Source organism: Notamacropus eugenii, chromosome 1 (genome assembly GCF_028372415.1).
Source record: "Notamacropus eugenii isolate mMacEug1 chromosome 1, mMacEug1.pri_v2, whole genome shotgun sequence".
In the NCBI taxonomy this organism is placed as follows: Eukaryota; Metazoa; Chordata; class Mammalia; order Diprotodontia; family Macropodidae; genus Notamacropus; species Notamacropus eugenii.
In genome coordinates, this window is record NC_092872.1 from 14,509,904 (window position 1) to 14,522,030 (window position 12,127).

At 48.3% G+C, this 12,127-nt stretch overlaps 2 protein-coding genes across 15 annotated transcripts in view; one reads left to right on the top strand and one right to left on the bottom strand.

The window, feature by feature from the left end:
• The window catches only part of SHISA5 (shisa family member 5), a 41,406-nt gene extending 32,131 nt beyond the window's left edge, over positions 1 to 9,275 (top strand). For 10 of the 14 annotated variants that reach the window (XM_072654610.1, XM_072654633.1, XM_072654714.1 and 7 more), the window contains 3 exons: positions 4,693 to 4,808; positions 6,962 to 7,168; positions 7,643 to 9,275. In XM_072654610.1, the coding sequence (XP_072510711.1) occupies positions 4,693 to 4,808; positions 6,962 to 7,168; positions 7,643 to 7,722 (403 nt within the window). In that variant the 3' untranslated portion in view covers positions 7,723 to 9,275. The remainder of the gene's footprint in view (positions 1 to 4,692; positions 4,809 to 6,961; positions 7,169 to 7,642) is intronic. The other 4 variants (XM_072654613.1, XM_072654642.1, XM_072654689.1 and 1 more) reach the window with 1 other exon arrangement.
• A 518-nt stretch (positions 9,276 to 9,793) lies between these two features.
• On the bottom strand, positions 9,794 to 11,846 carry TREX1 (three prime repair exonuclease 1). The gene is made up of 2 exons (XM_072654595.1): positions 11,727 to 11,846; positions 9,794 to 10,943 (listed from the first exon to the last, which is right to left on the bottom strand). Exon 2 carries the CDS (start codon positions 10,937 to 10,939, stop codon positions 9,968 to 9,970), a length of 972 nt encoding a protein of 323 aa, XP_072510696.1. The 5' UTR covers positions 10,940 to 10,943; positions 11,727 to 11,846; the 3' UTR covers positions 9,794 to 9,967.
• Positions 11,847 to 12,127: the final 281 nt, after the last annotated feature.

The window sequence follows — 12,127 nt, forward strand, 5'->3', positions numbered from 1 at the left end:
AGGCAAGAGATTGTGAGGGCTTCCACCAATGTGGTTCTGGTGTGAGGAGGAAGAAAAGAGAAGATGTAGGAGATGCTATGGAGGGAGAATTGACAAGGTTTTTCAGCTAATGAGATATGGGAGGGAGACACTGAGGATGATTGCGAAATGGTGCCCCTAGATGCCTGGAGGATGACGCCCTTAATAGAAGTAGAGAGAGACTGGGGGAAAGAGAATGAGTTCTGCTTTGGACATGTTCTGTCTGAGATGACTATGGGGTATCTGGGTAGAAATTGTACAGTAGGTAGTTGGTGGTAGTTGGGACTAGGGTTGAAGAGACATCCTTGGAGCTTGGATACAATGCTGGATCTAGAATTAGGAAGACTGGAGTTCAAATCCAGCCTTGGATACTTTCTAGCTGGATGAACCTGGGCAAGTTGTTGTACCTCTTTGTCTCAGTTTCCTCAACTGTAAAGCAGGGATAATAATAGCACCTACCTCCCAGGGTTGTTCTGAGGATCTCATGAGATCATCATAAAACACTTAGCACAGTGCCTATACAAATGTTAGTGTACTACATGATGTTAGCTGCTGCCATTGTTCTAATAGTGGAACCTCCAGGAGATAGGTTCATAGTTCCACCTCTTGTAAGGATGATTATCCTGCAGAGGGGTCTTCTAGGAAGGTAGAGAATTAGGAGAGTGCCATGTCATGAAAACCCAGAGAAAGGAGAGGATTTCTAGGAGTGAGGGAATAGTCCACAGTATCAGATGCTGCAGAGAGGTCAAGAATAAGAAGGAATGAGAAACTGGTTGGCTACTGAAAGATGATTGGCAACCTCGGAGAGAGCAGTCTAATAACTGCTGAGCCTGAAAGCCAGTATCTGAGTTATGAGGTTGTAAGCCAAGATTGTGAAGGCTTGAGAAATGAGTGAGAGTGAGAAAAAGAAGGCAAATGGGTAGAGATGGCTTTTTCTAACAGTTGGGCCAGGAAAGGGTTGGGAAGAGTATTTAAAATAAGATGTATGTTTTAAGAGTTTAAGATAGTCAGATGTCCAGAGGTTAGGTATCAAGTGAGAGGAGGGTAATGAGGTTACATAAACAGAGTAAACATGTGAAGAAAGCTGTTTTAAAGGTGGTGGGCATCAGTATCAATCAGTTCTTGCAAACTAATAGAAAGGTGTTGCAGTTTTAGATTTTTAACAAATGGGTTCAAAAGCTACTGAAAATTTTTAAATGGGTTAGACAATTATGTTTCCAGGTTTTCTAAGTGTGCACATATGAGAATTTTCCTAGGGAACAAAGATATTGTTTTTCGCAATAAAAGCAGACTTTAAATGTCTGGTTAGGTCATCATTATCTGATGTCTCATAGTACACCATATACTTGAGAGGTTCATCATTAATGGAAGTGTATTTAAATCCATCTTTCAAATAACTTTTTAATATTTAGAAATTTCTTTTGACTGACCTTGTGGGAGATGATTAGATCATCATCCTTGTGGTCGAGAAGAGACTGGTAAAATGAGTCAGCCCTGCTGTGTTCCCTTACGTCAGCTTGTGCCCACATCATTAGTAGGAGTTTCCACTGGAGGAACAGGTACAGTGAATGAGCATGCCACACAGTCAACCCCTCTGCACTGTGTACATACTCACTCTTTCCTTAGGATCCCCTGCAGTCTGTACATGTCACATGACCATTGTCTGTTAGAGAGAGAGAGAACATGCCTAATGATGGCGTCAGCCTGTATATTCAATATTAGTAAAGCTTAATTCATTTCTTATTTTTTAAATGAAAATAAGTGTAAACAAGTTTTAATATTTTCATCCCATAAATTGATTGCCTTACACACCCCACTTTGGACACCGTTCTCCAAGGCCCTTAGCAAGTACAGCCACTCTCTTCTTTCTTATCAATCAAATCCATTCCTGCAACTTTTATAGTCACTTTTATGCAGAAAATTCCTTAATCTATTAGATTATATCCTCTCCTCTCTTCTTAGCTCTTGTCCCTGGTCCTGGTCCAAGCTCCACCTGCAATCTCAAATCCAATATTCCTCCAAGTGAACTCATCTTCCCTGACCTCTTTGTCTCTGTTAATGGTGCTAACGTCTTTGCAGTCACTTTGTCTCCTAATCTTGGAACACGTCTCTATTAACCATCCTCCCTCCTGATTCCATCTGTTGCCAAGTCCAGTCAATTCTATCTCCACATTATCTCTGGAAACACAGCCCTTCTCTTCTCACATTGCCACCCACCAGTTGAGGGCCTCATAACCTCTCCCCTAGACTATAATAGTAGCCTCCTAATTGGTCTCCCTGACTTCATTCTCCCTCCTTTTCAAATGACTCAGCCTGTATGTCTCTTGCCCAAATCATTTTCCTAACATGCTTAGAAACTTGAGGCTCATTACTGTTAAAATACGAACTGCTTATTTTGTTTTTCAAAGCTCCCCACAGTTTGGCCACTGCCTACCTTTGCAGCTCAGCCAAACTGCCCCTTATTCTAGGGAAGAGGGAAGCAAAGGGAATAAACATTTATTAAACACTTACTAGCTGCCAGACCACCCAGAGGCTGTTAGGTGGCTCAGTGGCTAGAGCACTGGGCCTGGAGTCAGGAAGACCTGAGCTGGGCTGTAACCTCAGATACTTACTAGCTGAGTGACCCTGGACAGTTCCTCCACATCCAGAGAAAGAACTATGGAATCTGAATGTAGATCAAAGCAGACTATTTTCTTTTTTTTTTAAATTTTCTTTCTCATGTTTTTCCCCTTTTTTTCTTTTTCTTTTACAACATGACTAATGTAGAAATGCATTTAACATGATTGTACATGTATAATCTCTATCAGATTGCTTGCAGCCTTGGGAAGAGAGGAGGGAGAACAATTTGGAACTCAAAATCTTATTAAAATCTATTAAAATCTTATAAAAATGAATGCTGAATAAATTTAAATTAAATTTTTAAAAAATGCTGTGAGGTGGATGCTATTTATTCTCAAGTCTATTTTGCATTTGAAAAAAACTGAGGCACATTACAAATTGCCCAGGGTTACACAGCAAGTGTGCAAGGCCACATTTGAACACAGGTCTTCCTTCTGACTCAAGGGCAGCCAGGTGACCCAGTGGATGGAGCACTGGCCCTGAAGTTAGGAAGACCTGAGTTCAAATCTGGCCTCAAACCCTTACTATCTGTGTGACCCTGGACAAATCACTTAACCCTGTTTGCCTCAGTTTCCTTACCTGTAAAATGAGCTGGAGAAGGAAATGGCAAACCACTCCACTATCTCTACCAAGGAAACTCCCAAGTGGAATCACAAAGAGTTGGACTCAACTGGAACACCTGACTCCAGATTCAGCCATCTAGCCAGTGTGTCACATAGTTGCTTCCTCTTTTTTTTTTAAATCTTAGTGTGTTGGTTCATTCTACTGCCTATGTTGGCTGCTCCCTCCTCCCATCAGCTGTTGAATCTCCTTTCTTTCTCCAAGGTTCTGGCGCCAGGTCTAAGGTTTATTACTGTGGTATGAAATTGAAATAGAAATGGGTCAGTAAACCAGACCTATGGATCCCTGCAGGCTGCTTGTGGATGTAGGGCAACCAAAGTTAACATTATCTATGTTCTATTGTATAGTTATATCTTTTGGTCAGTATTGCCCAGTTACATTTTAATGTGGTTCAGGCCACACTTCTGAGTGTAGCATAGCCTGAATTTGGAGTGTAGAGCCTTGTGTGTGTGTGTGTGTGTGTGTGTGTGTGTGTGTGTGTGTGTGTGTGTGTGTGTGTGTGTGGTGGGTGTGTCTCTGGGCAAATGACTTCACTTTTGTCTACCTGTTTCCTTCTCTGAGGGAGGGTAGGACCTTTTCTGTCCATCAGTTAGCATTTACAAAGCCTGTATTATGTGCCAGGAATTTGCTTGGGACTGAAAAAGCCCATGTTCTCAAGTCTATATTCTTGTCAAAGATATAATATAGATATTCTCTTTTGTGGGGGGCACTCCAAAGTGGCCTCTGGAATAATCTCTTGAGTTCCTTCCAACCTGGAAGCCTATATAGAACAAGCCTGCCTGAGTCTCAGCTCCCAGAAGAAAATACCTTCTAAAAGTTTCTTAGAGCATTTGACTTGAATACCCCCTTTGCCCTTATCACATTTTCCCTGTTATTTGTGTTCTTTTCTTTCCTCCGTTAGACTCTTAAATTCTTAGATAGCTGGATAAAATGCTTTCTCCAGCCCTCTTATTTGGGGGAAGCCCACCCCCAACTTTACTTTTTTATCCTGGACTCAGCCCTCCCTTTCCAAAGCTCTCTTTTCTCTGGACTAAATATAGATTTTATCCTTTCCTCAGTGAGAGGATCAGACCCAGGCCCTACCTTCAGAAAACTCTCAGTCTGTAGGAGAAGGCATAGCAGTCAAGTTGTGTACATATTTGTGACAAGTATTAGATTAGTGGTACATGGTAGAAGGGCTGTTGGAAAGCAGAGAAAATAGAGGTTTCTGTGGTCAGAGACGGTGGAATGAATGGAGGGAAGAGGCATAGTGGGTTATTGCAGTGTGCTAATAAGTCCTGGGGGCCCCAATATTGTAAATATTCCCTGTACTGGGTAGCATTGGGTCATGATAAGGTTGAGGCCATATTTGGGGGAAAACTTTGCACAGGATAATTGGAAGTCCTAAGAGAGCAAGTCTATAAGCTAGTCTTGCTTGTGATTTTTTTTCCCCAGTTTCGGGACTTTCGTGGGCATTGGAGCCACCATCTTTGTGCTCATTGTGGTCACCATCATCCTCTGTTTAACGTGTTCCTGCTGCTGTTTGTACAAGATGTGCCGAAGGCCCAGACGTGAGTTTAGCCCTAGTCCCTTCTCCCTTTTCTTCCACTTTCTTTTTATCCATATAGATTCACTCTTTTGGAATCCCATTTCCTCCCCATTCCCCAATGTGTTCCTTCCCAGTCCTGCTTCCCATCCCTTGTCCAGCCTCTATATCATCCATTCTCTTTTCCCATTCATGTTCTTGTGCACAGACCCTTATCTCTTCCACCCCAACCATTCTCCCTACCTCCACCTCCATTCATGTCCCCCATACTTGAGTTTCTCTTGCCTCTTTCTACCTTCTCACCATTTCTCCCTGCCCGTGTCTTCCCCGCTGCCTCAGATCCCTCTGCTCCTAACTCCCATGTCCCTGTCCAGCCTCTATATCATCCATTCTCTTTTCCCATTCATGTTCTTGTGCCATATACTTTCCACCAGACCCTCATCTCTTCCACCCCAACCATTCTCCCTACCTCCACCTCCGTTCACGTCCCCCATACTTGAGTTTCTCTTGCCTCTTTCTACCTTCTCGCCATTTCTCGCTGCCTGCGTCTTCCCCGCTGCCTCAGATCCCTCTGCTCCTAACTCCCACCTCCCTCTCCCTTCCTCTTAAAAAATATTTTTTGTTGTGCCTTTGTTTTGGTTTACATTATAATTATTTGTGGAAATATGTTTATCCAATCAAACTGAACCCTTTTCTGTTTAAAATAGTAATAATAATATTATTATATATAATAGTGTATATTATATATAACAATATAGAATACATATTACACAATATATTATATAAATATAACAATATATATAATTTATATCTATATAAAATAATAATAATAATAACAGCCTTATATGGGAACCACATCTGTGTGTACAGCATTATGATCTAGTCGTCTGCCTAGAATAGTTTCATTATCCGTTTTCCTGGATCCATTCTTTTCTCTATTTCCATTCAACATTCCTCTTTCCCATCACCCTCTGGCCTAATATTAGCCAAAAGATTCACTGGGTGATGTGTGTGTGTGTGTGTGTGTGTGTGTGTGTGAGAGAGAGAGAGAGAGAGAGGGAGGGAGGAAGGGAGAGAGGGAGAGGGAGAGAGAGAATCAGCTATAGCTGATTGGGCACTGATACCTGGTTATGGCCATGTGGTGTCTGACTCTTTGTGACTGCATTTGGAGTTTTCTTGGCAAAGATACTGGAGTGGTTTGTCATTTCCTTCTCATTTTACAGATGAGGAAACTGAGGCAAACAGGGTCACACAGCTAGTAAGTGTTTGAGGCTAGATTTGAACTCAGATCCTTCCTGATTCCAGGCCCAGCCCTCTATACACTTTATCATCTAGCTGCCCAGACTTCTCCTATCCCTGGATGACTTAGATGAGTACACTGTATATACCTGGTCTGTGCCCCACTTTGTGCTTCTCTGATTTTCTCTCCTTGCTCATCTGTGTATTCCTTTCTGTGTCTTATGTTTTTCTCTGTTGTTCTGTGCCCATCTCTGTGGCCAACCATTGGCCTGTCTCTCTTTGTCCTGCTCCGTTCCCCTTCTTTTTCCCACTTCTGTGTCCTGAGCTCTGGCCTACTCTGATATACTCTATGCTTATCAGTGTCTCTTTGCCCACCTCTGTCGCTGTCCCTGTGCTTTGTTCAGGGCCCCACTGTGTCCTATTCTGTCTCCCACTCTTTGTGGTGCTGTACTTTCTTACTGTGCCACATGTGATTTAATTTATGACATACAACATTAGCCTTTTGCGTGTCTGGTTGTAGAACTAGGAAGCTTGAAGACCTTTTCCCAGAACTGGAGCCTGACTTTTAGGAATCACTGGGAATCACTTAGTTTTTCCAGTAGCCCCAGGATAGGCTTGCAAAGAGAGGAGTAATTCTGCATGTCCTGTGAGAACATTTGTTTCTGTAGGACCAGGTTTGTATATCTCTGCATATAGTTTCTTGGTTCATCCAGGGATGACAGTTTTTTATGCATATTTGTGACGTGTGTGTGTGTGTGTGTGTGTGTGTGTGTGTGTGTGTGTTTGGTGGGGTAATATGTAAGAGTCAGGCTCAGGCCTTGCCCTAAAAAAATGGGCTCCTTTATGGAGACCTTAGGATGGAGAGGAAAGGTCTTGGGAGACTCAGGATTTTGCTGGTTCAAGAGAGAAGGAGTCTCTAACTCTGTGTTATGTTTGCAGCTGTGGTGACCACTTCGACTACTGTGGTCCACTCTGCATATCCACAGACACAAGGTGTGCCACCTGGTTACCCTGGGGCCATGTACCAAGGCTACCAACCCATGCCTGTCCAACCAGGGATGCCAGTTGCGCCTTATCCAACCCAGTACCCGCCACCCTACCCTGCCCAGCCAACTGGACCTCCTGCCTATCACGAGACTCAGTCTGGTGAGTATAGCTAGGATAAGGGTGCAGTTTATCCTTCCACATTTCCCCCCTACCCCCCCCATCTCAGGGCCCAGACACTTCCAGCCACAGTGACTTTCCCATGTGGCATTTTTTTTAACCTCTGGGATCCTATTTATAATGATCATTCTCCACTATCCCACTCTATCTCTTTCCTCGCCCCCCTACCCCACTTTTTTTTTTCAAACATTGCTCCCTCTGAAGTTCAGGGGCTTTGTTTGGGGACACTACTTTGGGAATACTTCCCCCTCCATCTCAAGACCCCCTGTCAGTGTCACTGTCCCTCTGGTCCCGGAGGCATCTGTACTAATTAGCCCTTTGCTAATTGTACATGGGTAATGGGAAATAACAACCATATCTGATTTTTTAAAAAAATTCAAGCTGGTTCTGATAGAGGAATCTGGACTGGGGGATGTGGTTGTGACTCCTCTGGGGGGCTGTCTATTTGTTCCTCAGCAGGTGCTGGAGTGCCGTACCCTATCAGCCAACCTCCATACAACCCTGCGTACGTGGAGCCTCCAAAGACTGCCTATTGAGTGACTCCTGTGCTCTGCCCCTGAAACCCCCCTCTTTTCGCCTCTTCCTGCCTGTCAGTGTGTGTTGGAGCGTGTGGGAATGTATATATCTGTGTTGTCTTCTCTTCTCCCAAGTAGATGCAAGCTGTATGTTGTACTTGTCACATTCTGTTTCTCCACAATACATGAGCTAGGATGAGAGAGGGTGAAACGACATTTCCTAAAACTCTCCTCAGATCGTTCTGGAAAATGAGTTGGTGTGGTTTTTGCCAAGTTACAGGAAAAAAAGAAGAGACTTGTGAAACCAGCATTAGGGCAGTGTTTGAAGGGCAATTGTGAGACAAATGTTCAAAGGAATAGGTGAAATACCCATGTCAGCACGTGGCTTTTCACCATGTCACAAGCAGCCGACCTTGACTGGAAGACCAGAAGAGGCACTCCGTTTTGGTGCTGAAGGCCTCCAGAACGCATGTCCTCCACAGTGCCCTGCTGGTCTCAGGGAGAAGAGAAGTAGCATGGAACTGATCCAAAAAAGTGGTCAGGGGCTTTGGGTCTGTGGCCATGTCTGCTTACTTTAAAATTCTCATCAGCTCTGTACGGGTCAAAAGACATTTTCAGATGCTACCCCTTAATTTACTCTCTTCTCCCAGAGGCCTCAGCTCCTTCCATCTCAGGGTCCCAGCTGGGGCCCCAGGTCTCCATCTCCATCCAGTCTCCATGTGGAAAGAGGATTAGGTGGGCATGGAACCCTCCTGGCTGCTGAGAACTTGAAGCCAACAAGGAGTGTGGGTCTATGTGTGTTCTGGGATGCAGGGGAAAATCCCTTGGATCAGAGGTTTGAATTGTTTTTTCATTAAACAGATCTGGCCAGCACTTGGCTGAAGAAGGTACATATAAATCTTGTCCCTTCCTCCCCTCAGAGAGGGGAGATAAGATGGGTGCTAGGTTTGTCTCAGTTCTGTTTGCTGAGCTGCCCTGTCCTATACATTCCCTTGTCAGGAAGGACATTCATACTCAGGTTTGTCAACCCTTGTTCTCTCTTAATTTTTTTTAAACTTTATCCCAGCATTGGTAGCTGTTATGACCTGTGTTTGTCTCCTGAGGCAAGAGATTTTGATGACTTTTAAGCTGCAAGTAGCGTATGTTCAGGCTTGCCCATGGTGGGTGGGGTACAGGATGGATAGACGAGAAAGAGAGAAGGGGACAATGCCTCAAAGGACAGAGGGCCAACTAAATTCTTTATTCTAGAGGGGAATGGATTGAGATGATTCCAGCTTCAAAATCCTATGACCTAGCTTGAGTACCCTCCTCTTCAGTTAAAATCTTATCCTTCCTCTCCCAAAACCCAAAAGGAAAGGGATTAGACAGAATGACTCTGAAGGTTGATTGTGGGTGGCTGGGTCCTTTCTAGAAGGGGGAATGGGTATTTGGTTTCAGAGCACAGGACTTTTCTGGTCTCATCCTTTGGTCACTCTTGTTAGCATTTGTAATCTATTGTCTCTGTGTGTTCTGTGAAGGGGCCTGTTCCAGTTTGGGCCAGGCTTCTATTTGTAATAAACCTATGGATTTGAAAATGACTGTTCTTCAGTAACTTCAAAGGTGGTGGTGGGGTATCAGGATTTAAAGGAGCTTTTGGGTCCCAGTCACTGGGAATGATATTAGGTTGGTTCGCTTAGATTGGGGGCCTCTCTCAGGGAGGGTTCTTGATTTCCAGATTAGCCCTGTGACTTGTCACCTGTGGTCAGATTAGATTTGGAGGGCCCTGTAATTTGCCCCCTAGAGATCAGGAGATCTCTGAAAGCTAAATTCTCTCTGCCTTCAGATGGCGGCTCTGAGGCCAGATGTGTCCCCTCAGACTGAAACTAAATAAAGCTTGGAGTTTGCTCCATGTTGAGCCCCTGTGTAGGACAACTGGTGGGAGGGCTTTGGTCCTGGCCTGAGAGGTAACCAGATCCTTCTCACTTCCCTCTTTAGATTTACTAAATATAATTCTCCCAATTCCACCTTGCCCGGAAGGGTGTGTCTAGTTGGTCATCCCCATCCAATAGACTTTGGAAGGTGGGCTACCACAAAGACAGGCCAGACAAGCTGCTGGATGAGGCCCCTTGGGTTCCTACCGTCCAGGCCAAGTGTAATCTTTATTTATAAGTTTGTCTTACAACATATCCATCAGCCTTTCCTTTGGAGGACCTGACAATAACAGCACATCCCCCACCCAAAGTCTGGATGAGATCAAGGGGTACCCAGGACAATGTGAATGACATGGTTAGAATGACCAGGGTACCCAGTACAGAGCTACTGCCAAGGTTAAGACAACCAGGGGGACTAACGTTGCCAGCAGATGGAATGTGTTCAAACATGAGGTCGCAGGGATACTCCCCGAGCGGGAGGGAGCCTCTGATCTAGGTCTCCTCTTCCTGCCAGCTGGGCTGGTATCCCCTGATGTGGCCAGCTTGGTGGCCGCTCGAACCTTCTGGCGTTCAGTCTTTGTCTCTGTATCACAGGCAGCTCCCTGGTCCGTCCCAGCTCCGGCTTCGTACATGGGTTTGACGCTGCTGAAAGGTCTGGCATGCGTGTCAATCCAGTGCAGCAGTGGCTGGGGCCTGGCCTGGCAGATGCTGACCAGGGCAAGGACGTCACCCTCAGCTGTGTGGGTGTCCGGTGGGGCCTGGCCGTACAGGCGGCTGTACACGTTACCCAAACTGTAACTCTTCCTTTGGCTGGACTCACGGGATGGCCCAGAGCGGTCCAGGGCTCTCAGGGCGGCAATGCTGTCCACGCAGAAGACACCCCTCAGGGCATCGCGCCGGGCCCAGCTCAGCTCAGCTTGCAGCAGGGGGAAGTCAAAGCGGTCTCCGTTGTGGGCCACAAGGCACACAGGGGGTGGCTGTCGCTGAAGGAAGGCCTGGACCAGGTCAACGAGGCCGGAGTCGAAGCCTCGCCTTCGGTGGGCAGTCAGCATGGCCGTGTTCAGGCCGGTGAGGTGGCTGGCTGCGGAGCTACAAGCCTTTCCCGGTGCCACGCACACGCAGAGCTTGTCGGCCACCCGGGGTGGCTGTGGCACCTGGGAAGAGCCCCCTGCGGGAGGTGCAGCTGGGGGCCCCTCTAAGGCGTGTCTGTGGACGGCCACCAGGCACAGCTCCGTGACCTTGGGCTGAGAGAATGGCAGTCCCGTAGCTTCTAGGTCCATGAAGACAAGCGTCTCCATGGGCCTAGAGGAGGCAGCTTCCAAACCCATGGACCTGGGAAGACAGTGAGGGAAGGGGAAGGGGAATGGAGAGGCCCGAGGGGCGCGGAGCCGGGGTGGTGGGGCGCAGGGAGCAAAGGTGGAGGCGGCCATGGAGGTGCATGCCCCTCGTGGGTCTGGGAAGGCGAGGCGAGGAGCTGCGCGGCTGGAAGCGCAAAGCCCGGATTTGGGGGACGTGGGGAACACGGAGGGAGAGAGCCGGCTCCGGAGCTCCTGGGCCGGGGGTGGGGGCTGGGGGTGGAGGTGGAGAGCCAGCCACATGGGGCCCGCAATTCACGGATCTGGGGCGTGGGGGGGATCTACCTCAGGGGGACTCCTAGAAGACAGAGCCGCGGGGCCAGTAAGGGCCAGGGCAGCGAGGCAGGGGGCCCAGGGAGGCAGTGGGGCCCCCGAGCCAGGGCGGGGTGGGGGGGCCCCCGAGCCAGGGCGGGGTGGGGGGCCCCCAAGCCAGGGCGGGGGTGGGGGGCTGACTCAGACCGAGGCCCGGATTGCTGGGCGTGGCTTCAGCTGCCAGCCAGGCCGGGCCCAGCTTGGGGGGCAGGGATCTGGGGCCGGGGGAGCCCAGGATCCCGGGGGCTCTAGGGCTGGAAGGGCCTTCTGGGGCACCTCGTGCCCTCCCCGAGGGCACGGCTCTGCAGTGGAATCGCCGAGCGTCCTCCCTGGCTCCGGCCCCGCCCGGGCTCCTCCTCCCCACGCCAGCATGGGCCAGGTTTCCATCCCGGAGCCTCACCGGGCTCCCCTCCCCGGGATGTACCTGCGGGGCCCGTGATCTACTCACCGGCCGGATCGGAGGAGAGGACTGGGCACCACGGGCAGGCTGGGACTTCGGGGAAGTTCTAGTTCGCCAGGATCGGCTTGGGGGAAACGAAAGCGCACCCTCCAGCTGGGGCCGAGCCCCGCCCATGCTCCGCCCCCCAGCACCCACAACGGGGCGCGGACCCGCCCCCAGCCCCTCCCAACCTGGAGGAGAGCCTGTCTATCAGCCGGCGGGCACCGGGAGAGCGGCTCTTCCCAGCCAGGCTTCCGGGGCTCTGGGATGGCAGGACCCGTCTGGAGACCGAGGGCCCAGAGCTTGGCAGAATAAGGTCCTTCTGGGCCCTGGGACCTGCCCCAACCCGGCACGAGCCCTATCTCCCAGGAATGTCTCTGGCACAGCGTTGCTCTGTTGGGGAATGAAGA